Below are 26,521 nucleotides of genomic sequence, written 5' to 3' on the forward strand. Positions count from 1 at the left end.
AGGGGTTCAGGGGTGCTCCAGCTATGCGATAAAACTGAGCAGGATTTATTGTGTGAGCAAAGTTTTAAAAGCTATTTCTAAGGCCTCGTTCAGGGTGCAGGCTTCGGAGGGAGGGCGTGCTGCCGTGGGACACAAAGTATTGAAATTGAATACTGGTTGTCAGGGTAGCAGCTGCCCTGTCTCCGAAGCCAGGAGTTGACGCTGGCTACAGTTTCAATAAACGAAAAATTCGTTTTTTGAAGCTGCAGCAGCGTCACTGGGACCTCGGCAGCCAATGAAATCATTCTTGAGAATGATTTCATGACTGCAACTTGGATCCCTAAGCTGCCATGTGTAGCCCCGCCCCCTCCCCAACTCCTGAAACAGTCTGCTGGGGATGAACACACATCGCCCAGCAAACTGCCGCCCTCCCTCCCTCCAACTCCCGCCCTCCCTCCAACTCCTGCCTCTGGCACCCTGAACGAGGCCTAAAGTGTGCTAAGAATGAGGCCAGTGAGTGTCGGCAAATTATACTCTCACCTCATCCCTGACACCAGAATAGGAACTTATACATTGTATCACACAAAAGACAGGACACAGGACACAGTATATTTTATGAAAAGGGTTATATTTAATAGGTATATGTACTGGTAACCTGTAAATGAACTGTGGGAGTTCCAAGTCATGGATTCCGGGAGACCATTGGTGCCTATGGGTCTATGCGGAGTCAGGACTTAAAAGCCTCAGGTCCAGCTTTTTGATTTAAGGTCGCCATACGTGAGGAATTTATAAATATCATAAAAATGTCCGTGATTTCCAGCCACGCATGCACGAGCGCCGACCGCGCATGTGCAAACGAAAGCGCACATTCGTGAGCGTTGAGCGCTGGCCACGCATGCGCGAGCGATGAGCGCCGGCCACGCATGCGCGAGCGATGAGCGCCGGCCACGCATGGTTATCCCTGTGTGGTGACTTCTTTTTTTTTTGGACTGGTGAAATATGGTAACCCTGATTTATTGAAGAAGTCCAAGTGTGCTGGATGTAATTTGCTTCTATGCTATACATACCTTCACATCCGTGGCACTGTGGCAAAGTGTGTTATAGGCACCCTTACCATAGCACCCTCATACCCTTGAAAATGAGCTATTTATGAGCTGAACTGGCCTGTGCCTATCATTACCATGCTTTAGCTATTATTTTTTAACACCTCCCTCTAGTGGCTAAACAAAGATTTGTTGGAAAAGATGATCTAATGCAGGGCTGGCCAACTCCAGTCCTCAAGGGCCACCAACAGGCAAGGTTTTCAGGATATCCCTGCTTCTGCACAGGTTGTGCAGTCTTCAACTGTGTCACCTGTGCTGAAGCAGGGATATCCTGGAAACTTGGTGTCCCTTGAGGACTAGAGTTGGCCACCGCTGGTCTGATTGCAGAACACTGTTCTCCTAGATGCATTATAAGGGCTTTCAACATAATGAGGACATTACACAGAGTTAATACATTGCAGACACAGCAGGCTCAGCTCATTGAAATAAACTCATGCACCTTGCTTGTAACAGCTTCATTTGTAATGGTACGTAGGGGAGGAGATTTAATTTTACTGTATGTAGTGGGCGGAGAGCGCTGGTCTCTATGGGGGCGTGAGAGTCTCTGAGAGGCTAGCAATGCTTTGCACAGATCTACTAAGCTCTGTTATTTACTTAACGAAGCGTTGACTTAAGTTAACTCCTTTTGTGATGGAGGAGTATCACGGGAGACCAATGCTTTTAACACCAAAATACCCAGATCCTTTGATTGAGCAAAGCAAGAGATATAAAATAAAATGTCATTTATTTACACAATGAACATACGCAGCTTGATTTACATTTACAACGGAAAAAAAATACACTTACTAGTTACGATGTTAAGTCTTGTTACAGGATGGAACTTAGATCACTTACTAGTTACGATGTTAAGTCTTGTTACAGGATGGAACTTAGATCACTTACTAGTTACGATGTTAAGTCTTGTTACAGGATGGAACTTAGATCACTTACTAGTTACGATGTTAAGTCTTGTTACAGGATGGAACTTAGATCACTTACTAGTTACGATGTTAAGTCTTGTTACAGGATGGAACTTAGATCACTTACAAGTTACGATGTTAAGTCTTGTTACAGGATGGAACTTAGATGGAACTGCTTCCTGATTGGCTGCAGGGTTTTTTTATGCACTAAACAGGCCTATACTTAACCCATGCAGCCAATCTCCTCCGTGGGAATAATTCCTTAACCCTATCACGGACTTGCCAGTACTTTTCAAACCTGGCAGAGGGGGCTCTCAGTCTGCTCTGGGCATGTGCCAACTTTGCACCGTGGCCGCTTAGCATATGAGGCCGTCCCCTCTCCCCGGCGCCGTTCAGTGTGGGCCAAGTAGCCATTTGTCAGGATGTCTTATTGAAGTCTCTCTTCCTTCACCCTCCTTGCTAACAAAGGATTTAACACCTCCATATCCTGGGTGGCCTTTGAAGTCCGAGTTATATATGCATTGCTCACCTTATACACGTCTAAGCACAGTACTACAACTTAAGTGTTATCTCCTGTTCCGGACGCCTGAATTAAAATCCCCTTATGTCTATAATGTTAAAACAGTTAATTTAGGGGAACTTTAATTCATCAATTTTTATAAGGCTTTATAAAAATTGCGTGATAACCTTTTTAATGGTTTTACCTGACCAGCACTCACAGCAAAATTCAACTTGCTAAGACTTTCCTAGCAGAAGTTCGCTAAAAGCTATTGGCTGTGCTGCGGGCTGGGGAAACATGGGCACAATAACACATACATTTAATTCATGAAATTATTGCTGCCACCTTATACCTGGTGGGACACACACAGACATGTTTCATACATTTGCAATGTTGCTGCCATTACTGGGGCGCAGAGCTGGTACTCTACAATTCCCCAATATGGCTCAGGGGCACCCAGCCGGGCATAATACCTTTATTTATTGGCCTGGGTACCCCCTCACCGTCACAAGGAGGCTGCAGAGAAATTAATTAGGTTAACGCCTCGTTAAATACTAATGGGTATCTTCAAAGCTCACTAATGCACTGTTAAGCACTCAGGTTTCAGCCATAACAAGCCCTTCCATTCCTATAACATCGCTGTTTAAAAGACACATCCATGGATCCACAGGAATGTCCATACTCGTGATTGAGTTGATTTGTATCCTGATTTCTTTCCAATACGATACACTTCTGGGGCGTGACCACCCAATGTGGAACATTGTCCCACGCTCTCTCCACTGCTCCTCCAGCCTTCATTTGTAGAGGTGAAGAATATCTTGTGCCAATTGACTGTCTATAACACCACCTGTGCAGTAAGAGTTTTGTAGGATCTTCACAAATATACTGTAGGGTGTAGGTGATTGTCCTGTTACTCCCATATCTGTTTCCATTTATTTACAGCAAGCATGTCAAACTCAAAGGCTAACACGGGCCAAATAAACAAGGTTTAAGTTTAGGTGGGCCGCAAAAAAACAAAAACTTCAATTTTCATAGAAACGTAGGTTTATTTAGAAAAGTACAGTATATAAAAAAAAAGAACAAGAACAACGATAAAATTAATGTTTTCTTCCTGACACTTGGCATCTCTGACTCTCTCTCCCTCTCTCGGACCCTCTCTCCCTCTCTCTGACTCTCCTCTCCTTCTGACTCTCTACTCTCCCTCTGACTCTCTCTCCCTCTCTCTGACTCTCTCTCCCTGACTCTCTCTCCCTCTGACTCTCTCTCCCTCTGACTCTCTCTCCCTCTGACTCTCTCTCCTCTCCTTCTGACTCTCTACTCTCCCTCTGACTCCCTCTCCCTCCCTCTGACTCACTCCCTCTCTCTCCCTCTGACTCTCTCTCCCTCTCTTTGACTCTCTCCCTCTCTGACTCTCTCCCCCTCTCTGACTCTCTCCCTCTCTCTGACTCTCTCTGACTCTCCCTCTCTCTGACTCTCTCTCACTCTCTCTGACTCTCTCCCTCTCTCTGACTCTCTCTCTGACTATCTCTCCCTCTCTCTGACTCTCTCCGACACACACACACTCTCTCCGACACACACACACTCTCTCCGACACACACACACTCTCAGACACACACACACTCTCTCAGACACACACACACACACTCTCAGACACACACACACACACACACTCTCTGACACACACACACACTCTCTGACAAACACACACTCTCTGACACACACGCACACGCACACGTACACGCACACACACACACACACACACACACACACTCAGACAGACACACTCACACTCTCTCTCAGACACACTCTCTCTCTCAGACACACTCTCTCTCTCAGACACACTCTCTCTCTCTCTCAGACACACTCTCTCTCCCTCTCTCTGACTCTCTCCCTCTGACTCTCTCTCCCTCTGACTCTCTCTCCCTCTGACTCTCTCCCTCTGACTCTCTCTACTCTCCCTCTGACTCTCTCCCTTTCCCTCCCTCTGACTCTCTCCCTCTCCCTCACTCTGACTCTCTCCCTCTCTCTGACTCTCTCTCTCACTCTCTCTTACTCTCTCCCTCTCTCTGACTCTCTCTCTGACTCTCTCTCCCTCTCTCTGACTCTCTCTCCGACACACACACACTCTCTCCCACACACACACACTCTCCCACACACACACACACTCTCTCACACACACACACACACACACACACACACACACACACACACACACACACACACACACACACACACACACACACACACACACACACACACACACACACACACACACACACTCTCTCTCTCTGACACACACACACTCTGACACACACACACACACACACACACACACACACTAAGACAGACACAATCTCTCTCTCTCTCTCTCTCTCTCTCTCAGACACACTCTCTAAGATACACTCTCTCTCTCAGACACACTCTATCTCCCTCTCTCTGACTCTCTCTATTCTCCCTCTGACTCTCTCTCCCTCTCTCTGACTCTCTCTCCCTCTGACTCTCTCTCCCTCTGACTCTCTCTCCCTCTGACTCTCTCTCCCCCTGACTCTCTCTCCCTCTGACTCTCTCTACTCTCCCTCTGGCTCTCTCTACTCTCCCTCTGACTCTCTCCCTCTCCCTCCCTCTGACTCTCTCCCTCACTCTGACTCTCTCCCTCTCTCTGACTCTCTCCCTCTCAATCTCTCTGACTCCCTCTCCCTCTCTCTGACTCTCTCTCCCTCTCTCTGACTCTCTCTCCCTCTCTCTGACTCTCTCTCCCTCTCTCTGACTCTCTCCCTCTCTCTGACTCTCTCTCTGACTCTCTCTCCCTCTCTCTGACTCTCTCTCTCCGACACACACACACTCTCTCCGACACACACACACTCTCAGACACACACACACTCTCTGAGACACACACACACTCTCTTAGACACACACACTCTCTGACACACACACACACACACACACACACACACACACACACACACACACACACACACACACACACACACACACACACACACACACACACACACACACACACTCTCTCAGACAGACACACTCTCACACTCTCTCTCTCTCAGACACTCTCTCTCTCAGACACTCTCTCTCTCTCTCTCTCTCTCTCTCTCTCTCTCTGTCAGACACTCTCTCTCAGACACTCTCTCTCTCAGACACTCTCTCTCAGACACACTCTCAGACACACTCTCTCTCTCTGACACACTCTCTCTGACACACACTCTCAGACACTCACAGATACACACACACACACAGATACACATACACAGATACACATATACAGATACACAGATACACACACACAGATACACGAGCAGTGGAGAGCAGAGGCAGCGATGGATGTGTTTGGGGGAGGAGGGGAGGAAAGGCATGCGATCCATGCAGGCAGCTCCCTGCACAAAGTCACTGATACACACACACACACAGATACACATACACACACACACACACACAGATACACACACACACAGGAGAGCAGTGGAGAGCAGAGGCAGTGACAGATGTGAGTGACTGGGGGGGAGTGAGAGGGGGGGGGGAAAGGCATGCGATCCGTGCAGGACAGGCAAATGTACAACTAACCCCCCCCCCCCCCCCCCCCAGCACTCCCCCTACCTTCTCCTATCACCCGGGGCAGAAGGGGGCGGGACACCGCACTACCACTAGCAGACAGGAGCCAGGAGCAGGAAGGCAGACACACACACTCACCGTGTGCTCTGCACAAAGCGGAAGCCCCGCCCCCGGCTTCCTCTCTGCCTGCAGCCAATCTCCTGCGGCCCGGCCGGCATGAAGGAGGGATAATGGGGAGGGATAATCGCGGCGCCCCTCTAGGCAAGCCACGGCGCACCAGGGCACCGCGGCCCTCGATTGGGAACCACTGGGATGGGCCGCAAATATGTTCGTTGTGGGCCGGATGCGGCCCGCGGCCCGCGAGTTTGACATGCTTGATTTACAGGGAGATCTTTACCCAACTCTTTCTCTCACGCCATAGTACTTAAATGCTCCTCCCCATTCAGCAGGGCTATATATGGCCGATTTGTTTATAACAACATTTCTATTGCGTCCTTATTCAGATGCAATATTAAACATGATACATTGTGGCTGGGGGTAGACAAGTGAATAATTATGGGTTCAAACTGCTCAGTTACCCTTAGCACTGATTTATTTTTGGCATGAGAAGCGATATAATGTGTAATGTGATTATAAGGCCTTCTTCCGAATTGGGCTAATTATGCTTATTTTTAAAAGAACCAAAATGTCTCATTGCGTTGACTTACAAATGGAGGTGCGTTGACTTACAAAGGGAGGTGCGTTGGCTTACAAATGGAGGTGCGTTGACTTACAAAGGGAGGTGCGTTGACTTACAAAGGGAGGTGCGTTGGCTTACAAAGGGAGGTGCGTTGACTTACAAAGGGAGGTGCGTTGGCTTACAAAGGGAGGTGCGTTGGCTTACAAAGGGAGGTGCGTTGGCTTACAAAGGGAGGTGCGTTGGCTTACAAAGGGAGGTGCGTTGACTTACAAATGGAGGTGCGTTGACTTACAAAGGGAGGTGCGTTGACTTACAAATGGAGGTGCGTTGACTTACAAAGGGAGGTGCGTTGGCTTACAAATGGAGGTGCGTTGACTTACAAAGGGAGGTGCGTTGGCTTACAAATGGAGGTGCGTTGACTTACAAAGGGAGGTGCGTTGACTTACAAAGGGAGGTGCGTTGGCTTACAAATGGAGGTGCGTTGACTTACAAAGGGAGGTGCGTTGGCTTACAAATGGAGGTGCGTTGACTTACAAAGGGAGGTGCGTTGACTTACAAATGGAGGTGCGTTGACTTACAAAGGGAGGTGCGTTGGCTTACAAAAGGAGGTGCGTTGACTTACAAAGGGAGGTGCGTTGACTTACAAAGGGAGGTGCGTTGGCTTACAAAGGGAGGTGCGTTGACTTACAAATGGAGGTGCGTTGACTTACAAATGGAGGTGCGTTGGCTTACAAAGGGAGGTGCGTTGGCTTACAAATGGAGGTGCGTTGGCTTACAAATAGAGGTGCGTTGACTTACAAATGGAGATGCGTTGGCTTACAAATGGAGATGCGTTGGCTTACAAATGGAGGTGCGTTGGCTTACAAATGGAGGTGCGTTGGCTTACAAATGGAGGTGCGTTGGCTTACAAATGGAGGTGCGTTGACTTACAAATGGAGGTGCGTTGACTTACAAATGGAGGTGCGTTGGCTTACAAATGGAGGTGCGTTGGCTTAAAAATGGAGGTGCGTTGACTTACAAATGGGGGTGCGTTGACTTACAAAGGGAGGTGCGTTGACTTACAAAGGGAGGTTCGTTGACTTACAAAGGGAGGTGCGTTTACTTACAAAGGGAGGTGCGTTGACTTACAAATGGAGGTGCGTTGACTTACAAATGGAGGTGCGTTGACTTACAAATGGAGATGCGTTGACTTACAAAGGGAGGTGCGTTGACTTACAAATGGAGGTGCGTTGACTTACAAATGGAGGTGCGTTGACTTACAAATGGAGGTGCGTTGACTTACAAAGGGAGGTGCGTTGACTTACAAAGGGAGGTGCGTTGACTTACAAATGGAGGTGCGTTGACTTACAAAGGGAGGTGCGTTGACTTACAAATGGAGGTGCGTTGACTTAGTTGCTTTACTTGTGCGGGACCCGGCTCTGCGTTGTTGCTTTGGGACCATAATCAGTATTGCCCCGGTTACACTAGGCCCATACGGGAATCCTGGGGGTTTCTTTACAAGTGACCACAACACCTTTGCCCTGTTTGGGAACTGCCACTTCCATACAGGCTGCGAGGAATATTAGTGCAGATCCGCGGTTAGAGCCGATCCGCCGATACCGGGAGCCGCTTTCCTGAGGCTCTCTGTGGCGTACTATTTTTCTATGTTTCATATTCCATTAGCCTTCTTTTTGGGATCCTAACTTAAAGGGGCACTGTCCCTATCTACAACATAATAAAGCAGAAGGGCCTAGTCTGTGCTATTACTTTATGAACATCCCTATCTACTATCCCCAAGGCTCCTCTCCTCTTGTCCTGCGGGAACCCGACTTCCAGACCCTTCCCCATATCTTATATATCTCTTCTGACATCAGTATCCCCATCCCACACACTACCCCGCTATTAACTCCTAACAGTAACGTGGTAACCCCTTTGCGGGGGGGGGGGGGGGGGTGTTACACTTGCATTTGCGGGTAACTTTTAGTCACTTTAATTAAAGCTACAGTACCAATTGTCCTGGTTTGACAGGGACACTCCCAGTTTGCAACAGTCTGTACAAAAGCAGAAATCTGTTAAGACTATCTGTAGATAGCATAGAATGCTTGTAAAATTGGCAAAACACGGATTTCAGAGATTATATTTCTATCGTAGCCCCTTACCCTGTCTCCAATATATATCTGGCTACAACAAATCTGCCCTGATTGATCCTTCTACAAATTCAGGAGCCTTAATTCAATCGCTGGCAAACAGTCCTCTTAATCGAAAAACAGCTGCATACTGTGTCAATGAAGCCGTATCAGGGCCAGAACGATATCATTATTCCTCCCTTCCTCAATCAGCCCTGATGGACGCGTTTTCCTACCCAGCCTGCACTGCAGAGTAACGGAGTATATAATGCCCTGTGATTACCCATGCTGCTTTCAGCGCAGAATATGCTATGCTTCTAAAAATAGAAGCTGAACTTGTTTGGATGCAGAGCGCTTTACTTAGAGACAGCGGCAGGGCCGCGTTTGAGTAATTGCAGATGCAATGCATAGTGCAGGGGTGGCCAACGCCAGTCCTCAAGAGCTACCAAGTGGTCAGGTTTTCAGGATATCTCTGCTTCAGCACAGGTGGCTCAATCAGTGGCTCAGTCAGTGACTGGCCAACTCCAGTCCTCAAGGGCCACCAACAGGTCAGGATTTGAGGATCTCCCTGCATCAGCACAGGTGGCTCAATCAGTGGCTCAGTCGGAGACTGAGCCACTGATTGAGCCACCTGTGCTGATGCAGGGAGATCCTGAAATCCTGACCTGTTGGTGGCCCTTGAGGACTGGATTTGGCCACCCTTGGCATTGTACATCATGCACATGTCATTGCTTTTGACGCAGTGTGAACTCATGCCCAGCGGGGCAGCACGGGTGGGGCAGGACAGGGCCGGGCAGCATGGGGCATGGCTTCTTCGATGCAAACCGGAGTCTTCATTCAGGGCTCTGTAAGTGCATCCTAATTATGGCAATTCAGAGTGGCAAATTAGCATGTATGAAACGAACACTAATTACACCAATTACATTTAAATTGGTATTGGTGCACGTTGCTGTGATTAAAGCCACGTACGACTCTTTAGCTGCTTTCAGGTGGCTATCGTAAATAGGCTTTGTGGCTGTTGCACGCGGGGCAAAGTGACTGCGTGGAAATGAGATGTTTGTCAGTCTGGGGCCGCTTGCTGAGGGATGTTTGTTTGCCCAGGATAGTGACATACTGTAGTGTAAGAGCCGCGTATCACCGTGACGTGATGGGGAACCTTTTCTTGTCGGCTGTAACCCCTCGTGTGATGGAGGACGCTGAAGGGAAATTAATTGTAAGATACACAACATTGTAGTGCAGTTTATGGGGCTTATTGACAAACGGCTTCCTCGGGGCCCTTTAGAAGCAGATTGGCACTCTTTGCTATTCTGTAAGCCCTTCTCGTATGTCCAGACCGCTTCTAAACGGCTTTTTTAGCGGCGGTTTCACTCTTGCTTTGACAATACGATTGGTTTGTCAAAAAAAAACCCCACAAACTCGCATTTTTTGCCCACAAATGCTATTCCCGTAGCACCGTTATGCAAACCGTTTCTAAAAACGCGCATTTTTTTAACACCACTGTAAGGGCGGCGAGATTGGGATTGCGAGTTACATCCAGAGCCTGGAATATGGGTTTGTCCGAGAGAGCAAAACCCACATGTCAGACTGGGGATGGAGTTAGCACCAGCTCAGGCTATTCCGGTCCTAAAGCGCGTACAATCCGGCGGTTTGGCTGTTAAACTGGGCGGTTTGTCACGCTTTTTTAGAAGCGGTTTAGAAGAGGTGATTTGCAATAGAGATAACCGTTTTTTGTCACATTTCATTCCACTTCTTGTGAACATACCAAGCCGTGCGGTTTGGCAATTACAATTTAGGAGCTTCTAGAATAAGCCCCACAGTGTCCAGTCCCCACACTATGTAACACCCCCAAACCTTAGTGGGATCAGCTGTGCGGCTGGACCCTACTCCTTCCCCCAATGAGCAGCCACTTTACCTTTTGTTTCAGCATTACCCCTTATTCCCTGTAGATTGTAAGCTCTCAGGGGCAGAGCGCTCATTACCTCCGGTATCTGTGCATGTTTGTCCTTATTTGTATGTAACTCTGTCTATGTAAAATTTACAGCTCTGTACCCCCATTTTGAACATGCTGGTGCTTTACAAATGATAATAATAATAATGTCTACTGAAGCTTCTCTTCAACCACGGTGTCCTTGTCACTCTCTCTATGCCCCTGTGCAACATGCTATGAGGCTGATTGTCCCATGCTGGAGAAGGTTTTGGTCTCATTTATTTGAATAGAGCAGAGTTCTTCTCCGGGACTTCACCACATATAGAATAGAGGCATCTGTCTTCAAAACAGGTCACAACGATGCAGCAGCTTCCCACCGATGTTAGCCAATCCTCTCCCATCTCTCCGCTACATACAGGGCTGCCGACAGGGAGCGAGAGCAGGGACAGCTGTCCTGGTGGGTGCTGGATGCCGCCGGTCAGCACAGGGCCTCCCTCCCCTGCTGGTCAGCGCTGGAAGTTGGTCCCATTGGGACAGGCGTGGCCCCTGTGTATTGTGGGGAGAGATTGTGTAGGTATGGGGGGGGGGGGGGAGGAATTGTGTGGGGATTTTGGGTGGGTGGGATTGTGTGTGTGGTTCATGGGGGGGAGGAGGGCGAGCGTGACAAGGGGGGATTGAGTGAGAGAAAGGGGGCATGTTGTTATATTGGGATGGGAGTGTGAGAGGGGAGGAGTGTGTGAGGGAGAGAAGGGGGAAGAGGGAGAAAAGGGGAGAGGAGGAAAGAGGGTGTAGATTGGGGAAAGAGGGAGAGAGGAGGGTTGCGTAGGGAGAGGAGGGGGAGGGTGGAGTGAAAGAGAGGAGGTGGGGGAGTGAGAGGAAGAGTGTAAGACGGGAAGAGTGAGACGGGGGAGAGAAATACATAGGAGAGGTGGGAGTGTGAGAAAGGGGTGGTATAGAGAGGGGAAAGTACGAAGAGGTGAGAAAGCAGGGGGCCTCGCAAGGCTGCCGACAGGGGGGGTGAGGGGGGGGGCAGGGGATGGTGGAAACTAGTCCTGGGCCCCCGGGAAAGTTGTCGGCAGCCCTGACTACATACCTTGTCAGGTGCCCTGGTCTCTAACGTGGGTTAATGTCAACTGGCTACTCTGTGGGTTCGCGGGCAAGTTATATAATCTCACAATGCCACGTGAGCAAACAATTGTCAATGGTCTTTCCGGACCAGGATCCCGTGTGCCTGCATTGTACTCTGCACAGTACCCCATAACCTCTCGGTGCTTTATGAATGTATACATTACAGTATGAAGTAAGTTAGAATTCATTTAGCTATTGCTTGAAGACAGACTCCTAACAAGGCACTCGGAATCCTCCCCCGCAGAGAGGAGAATAACTAAGCTCATAGCGGGTAATTCTGCTTAACTTTGCAGCAGCTAAATGAAAATTCCTCGTGCCGTGAACCAGCGAGCGATGAATCTCGTTTGTGTTAAATAATACATGTGACTTGTAAATGTTCCAAACAGAATTCATTTTTAATCGGACATTAAAAATTAACCAGAAACTTCAACTCAAACCATACAACGCTGTAATTTCTGTGTTTACTCACAGATTCACATTACTCACATTACTCACATTACTCACATTACTAAGCTGGGCATGGGATATTTGAACAGTTCACCCCCTACCTGCTTTGTAATCACTCCATAGCTGTCTGTGGGTTTCTAGCTGACGCCAAAGGTATTGGATGGGCAAATGGTGTCATACATCAAAGCTAATATAATTGCATTAACAGAATCAATTTTATGGCTTATGTATAAGGTGCCAACGTTTTCCGCAGTGCTGTAAAATACTATACGTAGGGAAATATAGCGATGTACACAACACAAACCTACACATAGAACTGCTGCACCGATCACAGAGCGGGGAGAGGGCGGGTGTTTGCAATCTACAGGGGGACGGGGGGACGAGGGGCCGGAAAGTTTTTGGACTTAGCTGAAATACTGAATCCCCTTGTGTTCTTGGATCATACTAATGTACAGTATGTGTTTGCAAAAAGAGAATTGCAAAGCCAGTTTAACCCAAACGGTCAAAAAAAGCTGTCTGTAAGTAGGTTTACTGGCTCTGCACTTTCTTTAACCCAGGCTGTGCTGATAAGCTGTGTAATACGGCAGGCATAAGCTTATAGGGGATCCATGTTAAAATGGACATGAAGTAAAAGGTGACACTGTACTCATTTGCATGTCATTACCCAGAATCCCAGGCGGCAGCGGAAGAGATAATGGGGAAGAGCAGGGTGCAGACCTGTCCGATGTCAATGTGCTCACAATGTGACAGTCAGGCACACTGTTGGCACTGGCAGCACTACAGAGAGGGGGCACTTTCCTGGGCATTATTACTTCTCATCCTGTGTACTTTTTCTTTATACCACAGTTGGAGTCCAAGTGGCTTCAGTTGAACTCCCAGATAAGAGCCGGAGAATAGTGACAGGGAGACGCAGGGATTCGCAGAGCATTTCATCTGTCTCAGTTTGATCTTGTACACCGAGCTTAACACTTCCATTCCCAGGGCCACTGCAAGAGGTTTTGACATCATTATTTTTCCAACATACAGTACAGATGTAGCCAGGTCCAACCTTACGTCTGGCGGGGCCCATGGGGTCACACCGGCAGCGGGGCCCACTCCTCCTGCAGTGTCATGACATCACAGCGTAATGTGACGCCGTGTTGTCATGGTAATGCATCGTGTTGCCATGACAATGCGACGCTGTAGAAGGAAGGCCGGCTCCGCATAAGGTAAGACCCTCCTGCGTGGGCACACATGCACCTCTCCCAGCTACACACACACGCACAATGTCCCTACCTTGGGGTGAGCGGTGGTGCGGTCCTGAGCCGGTTCGGGGACTCCCGAGGTCATCCTTCCAGCTGTCCCCTCTCCTGTCGGGCGGAATTTGGATCCCGGCACGGACGGGAGGGGGGAGCACGGGCCCCTGAAGGTACGGGGACCCTACAGTCTTCCCTGTGACATGTAGCAGACGTTATTACCCCTTTTAACGTAACATAACATGTTAAATATCTGTGACGAGGACAAAAAGAACAAAACAAGTACAATCTTTACATAAAGGCTGCACACTTTGGATATTGTGACTCGGTGGCTCCGTGTGACCTAAGGTCACTCTTCAGCCCACTGGGCCACAAATGTTCAATTAGATTGCAAGCTCTTTGGACAGGGATTGAGCCGTACAGTTTTACACTTCATATAATGCTTTGCAAACTTCATTAGAATAAAATCTTATAATAATGATGCTATGGATGATTGTTATTACTTATGTTTAACTGCGTTTGGAGAGCCGTACATAGTATTGTGCAGGCAGGATACGTCCTTGTCCTGAGTATCTTATAATATTTAGAACCGCCAGGAGATAAACTAATTTATTCCGGTATAACGAGCTGTCAATGGGATTCTAACCAGGTTAAATAAGCAACCCTCCGACTAGGAAACGTCTTCCGTGACTGAAGGCAATAATTGGGACTCAACTCCTGATCCTTCAGTAGAAACAATGGAGACCCCTTAAACGTTTGGTACAGAATCGGAACTGTCTAGTTACAGCACTCGTCCGAAAACAGCCACCCGAAGAAGGTGATTGTTAAGAACAAAGCCTTCAGTCGTGTTTCCAGCTCGGGGTCTCGCTGCTGTTCAGTGCTCACAGTAATCCACTGCATTCTTCCAGGGCATCACTGTGAAACGCCGCCCGGGCTGAATGCCAGAGATGGATTTCGGGGATTCTGAGAGGATTAGCATTTTAAATTGTGATTTTGTAGCACACTCATATTTGATAATTGATTAGCATTTTTATTTACTGCAACCACCTGCAAAAGGGCTTATTTCCTACTTGAGACGTAAAAATGTAATTGCAATCATTGGGAAATTACTAAGAGCCTTTTCCCATAAACCCCATAATAATCCCTGCAATCACCTGGGTGGCTGTTCGTCTTACTGTCCTTGATACAGCCTATACCAGGCACGGCAAACGCAGAGCAGCTTGGGGGCCAATGCTTAAATCCAATTGCAAGGCTCGGGCTGCACCATCAGAGGGTCGGAAGGAAAAAATATAATAAACTATAACCTACATACAGCAGCACAATTTTTTCTTGAGTGTTCCTTATTAAAAAATATGTAAATGTCACTGGTATCTCCCCCCCCCCCCATCCCCTATTTCCTTTCCCCATCCCGTCATTCTCACCCACATCCCCTCTCTCTCCCCCATCCCCTCTCCCCCCATTCCATCTCCCCCATTCCATCTCCCATCCCCTCTCCCCATCCCCTCTCTCTCCCCCCATTCCTTCTCCCCTCCCATTCACTCTCTCCCCATTCCCTCTCCCCCATCCCCTCTCTCTCCCCATTCCCTCTCCCCCATCCCCTCTATCTCCTCATCCCCTCTCTCTCCATCCCCTCTCTACCCCCATTCCTTCTCCCCCCATTCCCTTTCCTCCATTCCCTCTCTCTCCCCATTCCCTCTCTATCCCCCATCCCCTCTCTCTCCCCCCATCCCCTCTTTCCCCATTCCCTTTCCCCCATCTCCTCTCCCCCATTCCCTCTCGCCCATCTCCCTCTCCCCCCCCCATTCCCTCTCTCCCTTCTTCCATCTCCTCCATCCCCTCTCTCTCCCCCCATTCCCTCTCCCCCTCCTTCCATCTCCGTCGTCCCCTCCCTCTCTCCCAATTACCTTTTTAACCCTTCAGGCACCGCATACATGTCATGCACCCCATGCTATTGCAGCATTTGCGTTTCCTCGTCTCTCTCTGCAGTGGAAAAAATACATCAGACAGTATAATATTGGTAGTGTAGGACCTACTGATCTGGGGTCTATCGTGACGTGATTGTAGGATTAAAATATTTTGCCTAAAGTATTGACCTAAAAGGGCCATATTTATAGAAGAAAGAATATAGATAAAATACATAGAATGTATCTAATAATTTGTCACGTTGGATGCATTGAATTGGGGCCTTTTTGTCTTGTTGTATACATCAGGTCACAAGCCCACTGGCTACTGAATTTCCCTGTCCTAGTCAGTTCTAGGCAGTGCTAGGGTTACGTCTCCTGCACATGGGCCTGCATGTGAGAAGGCTAACCAGAAAGACACTTTGTTGCCATCTGCAGGTGCGGCTAGTGACAGTTGAGATCCCATGCCAGGAAGGGGTGGGGGTCACTATACCAGCTCCTGCCCAGACACTAGGGATTGTGGGTAAGATCCTTCAGGTATAAGACCTGACTCTCTTCCTGCTTCTCTCTCCCTGAAGGCCCGTTTGAAGGGGTCAGTTCACTTCCCCTCCTGGGAGTGCAAGGATGCATTGGGCCTTGCCCCACAAGGGGGTGAGGTGGAGCTGAGGCTAGCCCCAGAGGCCTCACGCCTCTGGGTGACTAAGTCAGGGAAATATGCTGTGTCGAGCCCAGGGAGGTGATATGCCCCTGGGAGAGATAAGGATGTGAGAGGAGAGAGTTCTGAGTGCAGAGAATAGCAGGGCTCTGGCTGCTCGGCCTTTCCCCTTAGGAGGACAAGTCAGGTATTGACCAGGGAGGGAAGGATACCCCTGGGCCAGGCTGCCCTCTGAGGAGAATGGCTATGTGTTGCTGTAGAGATGTATCTGTGCTGTGAGACCCCGAATAACAGACAAGTTGCATTGTTGCCGGTACTGCAGTGTGCTTCTTGCTAGGAGGAAAGTTCCTGTAGGGATGAATCTGTGCCCCTGGCAGAGCCCTGCAGGATGGAGGCGCTACACCCACCGCAGGAAAAGAACCCTGCACCCCAAGCTCCCTACTGCATCTGCGGAGACTCAGCCTCCTGGGAACCTACAGGGTGTTTTAGGATATAAAACACCTGCAGGGATAAGGTACAATGAAAGTCCAAAGAGTGGCCTCCGGGACCGGGTAGAACCTAAAAATGTGAGAGAGACAATATGGTGAAGTATGTATATTTAGTGATACACCGCACAAGTACAGATGCTACTCACAATGTGGCAGATAAAAATGGGCATTTCAGGATAAAATCCTAATCTTTAGCCACAATACTGGAAATGTGAACCACAGGATCTGTTTGCACGGCCCACAGAGAACGCCGTATGCTCTCCGGCGCTTGTGCTCCAGACCCCCTCCTCCTCGTTCTCCAAATCTCACGATGGTAGCGCGATGGTGCCGGATCGTGACATCAGTACCCGGAAGTATCTCCATCGGTTAAGTCAGTATGAGGAATGCGGTATGAACAGTCCCAATTGCCTTTAATAAGGCATGCAGTAAATGTAGGCTGATAAACAGTGAGTAGACTACCGTAGCCCTACGCGTTTCGTCTCAAAAGACTTTGTCAAGGTGTGTGTCATCTCACCTGCATGAGGCTCTTAAGTAGGTAGACCAAGGCTGCGATAGGTCACAAACCAAGCCACCTAAACCAATCACATACTGTAAAAGCCTGATACAGATGAAAACAATCAATATAAAATTGTCACGCTGTGCTCACCACAAACAGGACGAGACCCCGGTACTGAGATGGGAGTAGTAACAAACACCAGCCACAGGCACGGGGGCCACGTCCGGAGTGTAGGTTTGTCTTGACAGCAGGGTCAGGGATATAGATATCAGAGTAGTCTTATACTTGCCGAGTTCAACGTAGGAGATATCAGGAGCGTAGAAGGTACTTTTGCCAAAGTCAGGGTTGGAGAGTGGTCGAGGTGCAATGCTGAGTTCAGGATTAGAGAGGAGCGAGGAGTCAGAGGAAGCCAAGATCAGGAGCCAGAGGTTGGAGTAGTCAAAGCAAGCCGGTTCGGTACACAGAAGATCAAAAACTGGAACAAAGCAACAGGGCAGGAACAGCAAGGGTAAACACAGAGTAACAAGAATCTATGCTCAGCCAATGTGCCTATAACATTGGTGAGCATATATAGGCTGGATCAGCCAGCCCCCATGGGTGGTGGAGCGGGGACGCGGCCTCCGCGGTAGCTGTGATAGGTCCAGGGCTCATCGAGCAGGTGTAGCTGTTTGTGCAGCTAAAGAATGCATCTATGAGCAGGTGCAGCAGCTGTTAGTGCAGCTAATGAATCTTGACACGGAGCTTGGGGCGTGGTGCACGTGTCACATGCGAGCTCGGCGCGCAGTCAGTGTGCGTCATGATCCGGGGGCGGATTCAAAGTCTGCGTGGTCGGATGACGCCATTTTGGCGCGCGTGCATGCTGCGCGCGTCTGGTAAGGAATGTATAGGCACCCCGCGCGTGCGCAGTGGTGCTCGAGAGGATGCGTGGAGCGGCTGTACTTCGGTAATCCTTACAAAAATCACTATATTAAGAACCCATATGTTACATAATAGAACAATAACATAAAAAATACATTAAATAAACCAATATCTAGAGACCAGATGGATACACACTGTAAAAACACGTGTGCCTCTGGGTCTTAACGTGGACATAGATTTGGGTGCGTTCCTTACTTAGTGTTCAAGAATACATTTGCTCACTAAAGCCCAACATTGATCGTTAAATCATTATATACTTCATTATGTTTATAATTTTATTATTAATTTAATCTTTGCTGTATTCCATTATATTTGCCTTTTTTCCATTTTTATCAATTAACTTTTATATATATATTTAAGATATTGGTTTATTTAATTAAATGTATTTTTATCTTATTGCTCTATTAAGTAACATGGGTTCTTAATGTATTCTTATATTGATTGTTTTCATCTGTCATCTGTATCAGGCTTTTATGTGATTGGTTTAGGTGGCTTGATTTGTGACCTATCGCAGCCCTGGTCTACCTACTTAGGAGCCTCATGCAGGTGAGATGACACACCCCTTGACAAAGTCTTTTGAGACGAAACGCGTAGGGCTACTGTAGTCCACTCACTGTTTATCAGCCTACTTTTGCTGCATGCCTTATTAAAGGCAATTGGGACTGTTCATACCGCATTCCTCATACTGACCTAACCGACGGAGATACTTCCGGGTACTGACGTCACGATCCGGCATCATCGCGCTACCATCGTGAGATTTGGAGATGAAGGAGGAGGGGGTCTGGAGCACAAGCGTCGTCCAGCATACTGCGTTCTCCGTGGGCTGTGCAAACAGATCTAAAGATTAGGATTGTATCCTGAAATGCCCGTTTTTATCTGCCACATCGTAAGTAGCATCTGTACGTTTGCTGTATCACTAAATATACATACTTCACCACATTGTCTCTCTCTCGTTGTTAGGCTCTACCCAGTCCCGGCTGCCACTCTTTGGATTTTCATTGTACCTTATCCCTGCAGGTGTATTATATTCGTACATCTGCTTTGCATTGGTCTGTGCCCTTAGTTTTTCTTTCTTTTATATTATTTGGTGTTGTGTGCATCCTACACATTGTGGCAGCATCCATTGTTTAGTATTCATATATTGTTTGTTTACATTTTTTGCGCACCTTATAATTTTTTCCCATATAAATATACAGTGGTTGACAAATCACCAAAAAATCTACTCGCCACACAAAAAAATCTACTCGCCACCTAGTACCAAACGTGTGCTGCTTGGGCCAATATTTACTCGCCCGGGGGTTAAATCCACTCGCCCGGGGCGAGCAAATGTATAGGTTTGTCGAACACTGTAAATATACATATATATATATATATATATATATATATATATATGCAAATATAGCTGTATGCTCATCTGCATGTCTTAGGCAGGTCTGCAACCCCGCCTTTCCCCATTATCACCCAGCATACAGCACTTCCACTGCAGCAAGGGATTCTGGGAAATGACATGCAAATGAGCACACAGTGTCACTTTTTGCCTCAATAACCATTTTTAACATGGTTCCCTATAGGCTTAAGCTTGCTGCATGGTCACAGCTTTGAGCACAGCCAGGGTTAAGGTGCATACCCAGAAAACCACCCACAGACAGCTTTTTTTTTTGTTTTGAAAATTCTTTTATTATGCAGCGAATCTTTACAACAAGATTATAACAGTACATAAATCATTTTCCAAACGAAAAAAAACCGCGACGTTAACAACGGCGCAGTGCATATCCCACACAACTCACATACATTTTTATTAATGGTTTCCCCAAAAGTAAAAAAACTGTGACGAACACGGCGGTGCAGTACATTTATACGTATGCACCGCACCACAGACATGACATATCATACACACATTATCTCTAACTTTATTGCACAGAAAAACTTTTGGGGCGGGGAAGTAAGGGGGGGGTGGGGAGGGGGGTGTTTAGTCCTCCTCCTCAGGGCCGTCAAAGATGGAATAGTCCTTGAGCAGGCTGTGGAGCAGCCTGCGACAGTCCTGTACCGACATCCTCTTCCTCCCCTTGATCAAACGTTCCCTGGCGAATAGTAAAACGTCCTTGAAACAGCACATTAGACGCCAACCGGCTTCGATTGCGTTCTCTGTGTGTGTTCCTGTGAAAAGTCCGTGGAACACCGAGTAGTACGTGACGCACTTCCTCGGTATATAATCCTTAAAATCAGTGTCCAGCGCGCGCAGCAAGGCCTGCGCAAAGGGGCAGTTCCAGAAGAGGTGTATGATGCTTTCCTCCACTGGGTTGCACCTGGGGCAGTGCCTCACGAGGCTGAGTTTACTCTGGTACTTGTCCGCATTCACAGGGAGTCCCCCGTGTATGGCCTGCCAAGCAATGTCTTTGTGTTTATTCATTAGTCTTTTCGATGCCACATTCCTCCACACCGTTCCAAAGGTGTTGGGGTGGAGACCTGGGACTGATTCCATGATGTCTTTAGCCCTGATCATTTTGTAGATGACCTTGGGCTTCCACAGGTCTGGTTTTACTCCCTCCAGATTGTTCTGCCTCACAAACTTCTTCACGTCCTTGTAGAACCAGGGCGTGCGCCAGCTGTAAGGGATGGAGCTGTCCCACTTGTCCCACCCCAGTGCTCTCCAGAGCGGCAGGAGTAGGAGGCGGGACATGGAGTAGCCAGAGGAGTCTTTGTCGCAGTCTCTCAGGGTGATCCGCACGCAGTTGCTTACAAAGAAGGCGCGCAGCATAGTGGGGATGTCAGGGATTCCTCTACCCCCCTTGTGCGGCTCTTTGTACATCACCTCGCGCTTTCCCCTCTCAAACTTGGCCCCCCAGACAAAGCGGAACACTGCCATGGAGATCTCCTGGCAGGTTCTGGTCGAAGGCGGGTATGCCTGGGCCACGTACTGCAGGACAGGGAGGATCTCGTTCAGCAGTACCAGCTTTTTCCCCTCAATGGTGAGGGGTCTGAGGCGCCACAATCCGATCTTCTGCTTCACCTTGTTCAGCCTCTCGTTCCAGCTCTTCAGGGCAGCGGCCTCGCTCCCCACACCAAACCAGACTCCAAGGATTTGAATGAGGCCTGCTCTGATGGGGAAGGGGAGGGGGTCGGCAGTCAGGTTCCAAAGCCCAAATAGCTTGGTCTCTGACTTCCCGCAGTTGACTTTTGCTCCTGAAGCTTTCCCGAAATCCTCGCACGTCTGGACCAGCGTCTTCACCGACCGGCTATCTGCGCAGAAGATGGTGACGTCATCCATGTAGAGCGAGCACTTCACTTCGCGTCTCTGGGGTCCTGGCACGACGATCCCTCTGATCTCTGCATCTCGTCTGATGCACTGGGCGAAGAGCTCTATACAACAGACAAAAAGGAGAGGTGAAAGAGGGCAGCCCTGCCTAACCCCTGATAGGACAGGGAAGGGGTTAGTCTTCCATCCGTTCACGATCGCCACACTGCAAATGTCAAGGTACATCAGGTTAACATAAGAACAGAACATCTCCCCCATCCCATACTCACGCAGCACCCTGCCCATGAAATCATGGGAGACACGGTCAAAGGCCTTCTCCTGATCAAGGGTGACCAGGGCCGCGTGTACACGGCGGTCTTTGATGTAGTGGACTGTGTCTCTGATTAGGGCGAGGCTGTCTGCGATCCTGCGTCCGGGGATGCCGCACGTCTGGTCTGGGTGGATGATCTGGCTGATGACCTTCTTCAGTCTGTTCGCTAGGACTTTTGCTAGGATCTTGTAGTCCGCATTCAGGAGGGAGATGGGACGCCAGTTCTTGAGGTCGCACCTCTCCCCCTTCCATTTGTACAAGAGCGTCAGCATTCCTTCCCTCAGCGTTGGGGGCATCCTACCTTCTGCTTCCATTTCCCTGTAAAGCTCGAGCAGGTCCGGGCCGATCAGGTCCCACAGCTTCGTGTATAACTCAGCTGGGATACCATCTCCGCCCGGCGTCCTACCCTTCTTAAAGGATTTGGTTGCAGCGTGGAGCTCCTCCAGCGTCAGGGGGGCGTTCATGGCTGCTTTTCCTGCCGGGTCGATGGTGTTTGTAATCCCTGACAGGAATTTGTCAGCCTGGTCTCGGTCTGATGCTTTTGGGGAGTAGAGGTCTTCATAGAAATCTTTCACGACTCCCATGACTTCCTCCTTCCCCTGCTGCACGTTGCCATCTTTGTCTCGCAGCTCCCTCAGGGGCATGTGGGCAGAGTGGAGTTTCTTGAAGAAGAAGGCATTGCATTTCTCCCCCCTCTCAAGGTTCTCCACCTTGGAACGGAAGATGATTCGTCTGGATTCCTCCTCAAAGTGCTTTTGCAGGCTCTCCTTGGTTTCCTCCAGGTCGTCATCCACGTTCCATCCAGAGCGTTTGAGGTCATGCAGGGACTGCAGCTTGCGCTGCAGGCCCTCGAACTCCCCCTTCCTCTCACACGCCAGGCGTCTGCCCTTTGCCTGCAGGAAGCAACGGATCCTTATCTTCGTGAATTCCCACCACTCTGCAGTGCTGGGGAAACAGGCCTTTTCTTCTTTCCATGCTGTGTATGCTGTTCTCAGCTCCTCCAAGATCTCCTCCCTTTCCAGCAGTGCGCAGTTCAGCTTCCAGGATCCTGGCCCTGGGGGGAAACCTCCTCCCAGGCGCCCCTGGAGATGAATGGCTCTGTGGTCAGAGAAATGTACTGCGACCATGGAGTGCTGTCTGTGCTGTACCTGCTTGGTGGTCAACAGGAAGTCAATCCGAGAACGCACGGAACCATTTGGGTGGCACCAAGAGTAGTTTGCTGCGCCTGCTCCCATAGATCCTACCACGTCCTTCAGGGATGCCTCCCCAATCATCGCCATGAGTAGCCTGGACGTCACATCTATCGTTGATGATTTGCTGGGGGGCACGCGCCCCCCCACCTCAATCGTGTAGTTGAAATCCCCACCCATCACCACTGCCCTGGAGGTTGCGAGCCAAGGACGAAGGTGCTGGAAAAGTTCCAAGCGCTCATTTCTCCGGGGGGCGGCGTACACATTGATGAGCCTAATCGGCTCCCCTGCCCACGAACCGTCTACGACCAGTAGTCTGCCGCAGACGAGTTCATGGACAGAATCAACAGTGAAACATCCCCCCCGGATCAAAATGGCTACACCCGCATTCCTGCACCCATTCCCCCCAGACCAGTAGGAGGGGCCGTGAGACCACTGCCCGCTCAGGTGCCTGTAGGATCGAGCAAAAGGTAAGGCACATTCCTGTAGCATATACACATCACATTTCTGTAAAGAAAGGAATGTTAGTACTCTGGCACGTCTCATCCGCTCTCCTATGCTCCTTACGTTAATGGAGAAAATGTTAAAAGACGCCATTAGTTTGGGGATAAAGGGTTGGACAGACTTGCAGTGATACTAGTTACCATCCTCACTGGCGTGGGTGGTCTTGTTGATCTCCTCGCACAGCTGGTCTAGCAGATCCATGGTTTGCCCAAGGTTGTCATGGAGGAGGAGGGTCTCTGCTGCCTCTCGCCCCTCTCTTATGAGCTCTTCCACGGTCACCTGTGTCTCGCTAGGTGGCTGTTCTAAAATGGCCGCCTGCTCCTCTGCAATGGCTGCCTCCTGCATCTCTGCTTCCTCCTCCTCCAGGTCGCTTTCAAGGTCACTGTCAGCGTCGCTGGAAGTGGGTGAGTCGCCGATTTGCATTTGGGCTCTCTTCTGCTCCAGCCCCTGGTGCGGGCTATCCGTCTCAGGGGCTCTCCTCTTTATTCCCTGCTTCTCCGTTCCGGTCTGGGCTATGGGGGGGGTATCTGTAGCAAGGGAGGAAGAGGGAGGGGGTGCAACAGCCTCGGGGCTGGGGAGAGGTGTTACAGAGGGAGGGGCTGCAGCCTCATGGAGCGTGGGGGGGGCTGCAGTGGAGGGTTGGGAGGAGGGGGCAAGGGGTGGTGGGTGGGCGGGGAGTGTTGGGGTAGGGGGGAGGGTGGGGGTTGCAGCAGCAGTGGGTGCGGGAGGGAGTGTTGCTGCAGGGGTGAGGGTGGGAAGGGGTGGGGTGGGGGCTGCTACTGAAGGGGCAGCGGGCTCAGGAGCCTCAGCGGGCGCTGCTTGGGTGGCCTCCTGTTCCCTTTGCTCCTTCTGATACTTACCCCCTTGTGCCTTTACGGGTTGGTTTGCAGGGGGCTTCTTGGCTGCCTTCTGGGTTGCTGTCAGGGGCGCGCCCGGTGTTGCGCCTTTCGCCGCGGCCTCTGCGTAGCTCCTGACCCTCAGCTGGCAGTCCCGGAACATGTGGGTTGTCTCTCCGCACAGGTCACAGGTTTTCTGGCGGGGACAATCCTTAGTTTCGTGTCCGGTGTTCTTGCAGTTTCTGCAGGCTTTCAGGGTGCACTGTTTCCACTGATGCCCCAGGTTCCCGCAATTACCGCAGGTCTGGGGCTGGTCAGGGTAAAAGATCCTCCCTGAGCTGCCCGCAAGTGAAAAACTGGGAGGGAGGTGGTGCAGCCGATCTGCCGCTTCTGGATTTGGCCACAAGCGAACTACCATGCTCCACTTTCCCACCCAGTACCCCAACTTGTCCTTGATCCTGCTCGGCTCCCTCACCACGGTGCAAGAGTGCCGCAGAAAGGTAGCAATATCCTTTCCAGGGATATGGGGGTTCCTCACCGTCACAGTGATCCTCTTCTCGTCCCTCTGGATAGGGCAGTTCACATCGAACTCTGAGAAGGGGACCTCCTGTTTCAGGGTCTGGAAAGCCTCCCAGTACCTCCTGCAGGCTCCCGCCGTGGCGAAGGTGACGAAAAACAGGCCACCCCTGAGGTCCTGGATGCTCAGGATCTCGTCCGGAGTAAAGCCTGCTTTGCTCACCAGCTCCTTGGCAAAGGTCTCAGCGTCCAATAGAGGGCGCTGTCCGTCGACCTCCCTCAGCTGCATCACCACTGTCTGCCTCATCCAGGGTTCCAGGCGGGGGATCCTCCTGTTGCTGCTGCTCCCAGCTCCAGGGTTGGAGCTGGGGCCGCCGCTGCTGGTACTGGCAGTGGGGGTGAGGCCGCTGGGGGTGGCAATGTCGCCTGAGCCGCTGGAGCTGGTTGCCGCTGGGCCTCCGTCCGTCTCCTGGCTGCTGGGGACCGTCTCTGGGGGTGCCGTGTGCTTCTCCTTCTTTGTCATCTTCTTCTTCTTCTCCTTGTGCAGGGTGGTCCCGGCAGGCTCCATGGCGACCTCCATCCTCTTGATCTTAGCCAAAAACCCACCCACAGACAGCTGTTTCGACCTTGATGGGTCTCATCAGTGTGGGGTTGATTTTACTGGTAAAGCAAGAGAGGCTATGGGATAGGCTAAACCATAATACTGAGTTAAGTTATGGTGAGTAAAAAAAGTGACAAAAACCCTCCACAGGAAAGCAAATATGCAAATATAGCTGTATGCTCATCTGCATGTCTTAGGCAGGTCTGCAACCCTGCCTTTCCCCATTATCACCCAGCATAGAGCACTTCCACTGCAGCAAGGGATTCTGGGAAATGACATGCAAATGAGCACACAGTGTCACTTTTTGCCTCAATAACCATTTTTAACATTGTTCCCTATAGGCTTAAGCTTGCTGCATGGTCACAGCTTTGAGCACAGCCAGGGTTAAGGTGCATACCCAGAAAACCACCCACAGACAGCTGTTTCGACCTTGATGGGTCTCATCAGTGTGGGGTTGATTTTACTGGGAAAGCAAGAGAGGCTATGGGATAGGCTAAACCATAATACTGAGTTAAGTTATGGTGAGTAAAAAAAGTGACAAAAACCCTCCACAGGAAAGCAAATATGCAAATATAGCTGTATGCTCATCTGCATGTCTTAGGCAGGTCTGCAACCCCGCCTTTCCCCATTATCACCCAGCATACAGCACTTCCACTGCAGCAAGGGATTCTGGAAAATGACATGCAAATGAGCACACAGTGTCACTTTTTGCCTCAATAACCATTTTTAACATGGTTCCCTATAGGCTTAAGCTTGCTGCATGGTCACAGCTTTGAGCACAGCCAGGGTTAAGGTGCATACCCAGAAAACCACCCACAGACAGCTGTTTCGACCTATATATATATAAAAAAGGAAAGAGAAAGAAACAGGCGCACACCTAGTGCATTACCACAATAAAAATGTATTGATTGAACATAAAATCTTACAAATGCCCACTCACAAAAGTACAGCAAATATAGGCGTGTATGAGATAGGCTCTCATGTGCCATGCAGCTCGATCACCAGCGTCCGTCCGCAGTCAATGGCGTCGTCACGTGGATCAACTCCATGAAACCGGAACCGGAAGAGGGGTCCTTCGCCTTCAGTGCTCCATCGTATTGGTCCCTCCAGGAAACAGACACCTCCAGTGTAGCAAATGTATGAGGTTGTAAGCCGGGAGAGCAGCACACGGGAGCCAAAGTTCTACAGTCAACCTGCAACAGTGCTCGTGGGCAAATGGCGGCCAGAATCTAGCCACGCCCTACGCGTTTCGTCATCTTTGATCCCCTGAAGAAGTCGTCATTTG

At 49.7% G+C, this 26,521-nt stretch overlaps 2 protein-coding genes across 2 annotated transcripts in view; one reads left to right on the forward strand and one right to left on the reverse strand.

Annotated features, from left to right (window-relative positions):
- LOC142490563 (uncharacterized) overlaps nucleotides 1–25,215 on the reverse strand; it is a 146,204-nt gene extending 120,989 nt beyond the window's left edge. The window contains exons 1-2 of the mRNA XM_075592983.1: nucleotides 24,064–25,215; nucleotides 18,719–18,846 (exon numbers count right to left, since the gene is read on the reverse strand). Of these exons, the coding sequence (XP_075449098.1) occupies nucleotides 18,719–18,846; nucleotides 24,064–25,215 (1,280 nt within the window). The remainder of the gene's footprint in view (nucleotides 1–18,718; nucleotides 18,847–24,063) is intronic.
- Nucleotides 1–26,521, forward strand: part of IGSF11 (immunoglobulin superfamily member 11) — a 255,698-nt gene that overhangs the window by 173,097 nt on the left and 56,080 nt on the right. The gene's annotated exons all lie outside the window — the stretch shown is intronic.

The sequence above is a fragment of the Ascaphus truei genome, chromosome 3, assembly GCF_040206685.1.
Source record: "Ascaphus truei isolate aAscTru1 chromosome 3, aAscTru1.hap1, whole genome shotgun sequence".
NCBI lineage: Eukaryota > Metazoa > Chordata > Amphibia > Anura > Ascaphidae > Ascaphus > Ascaphus truei.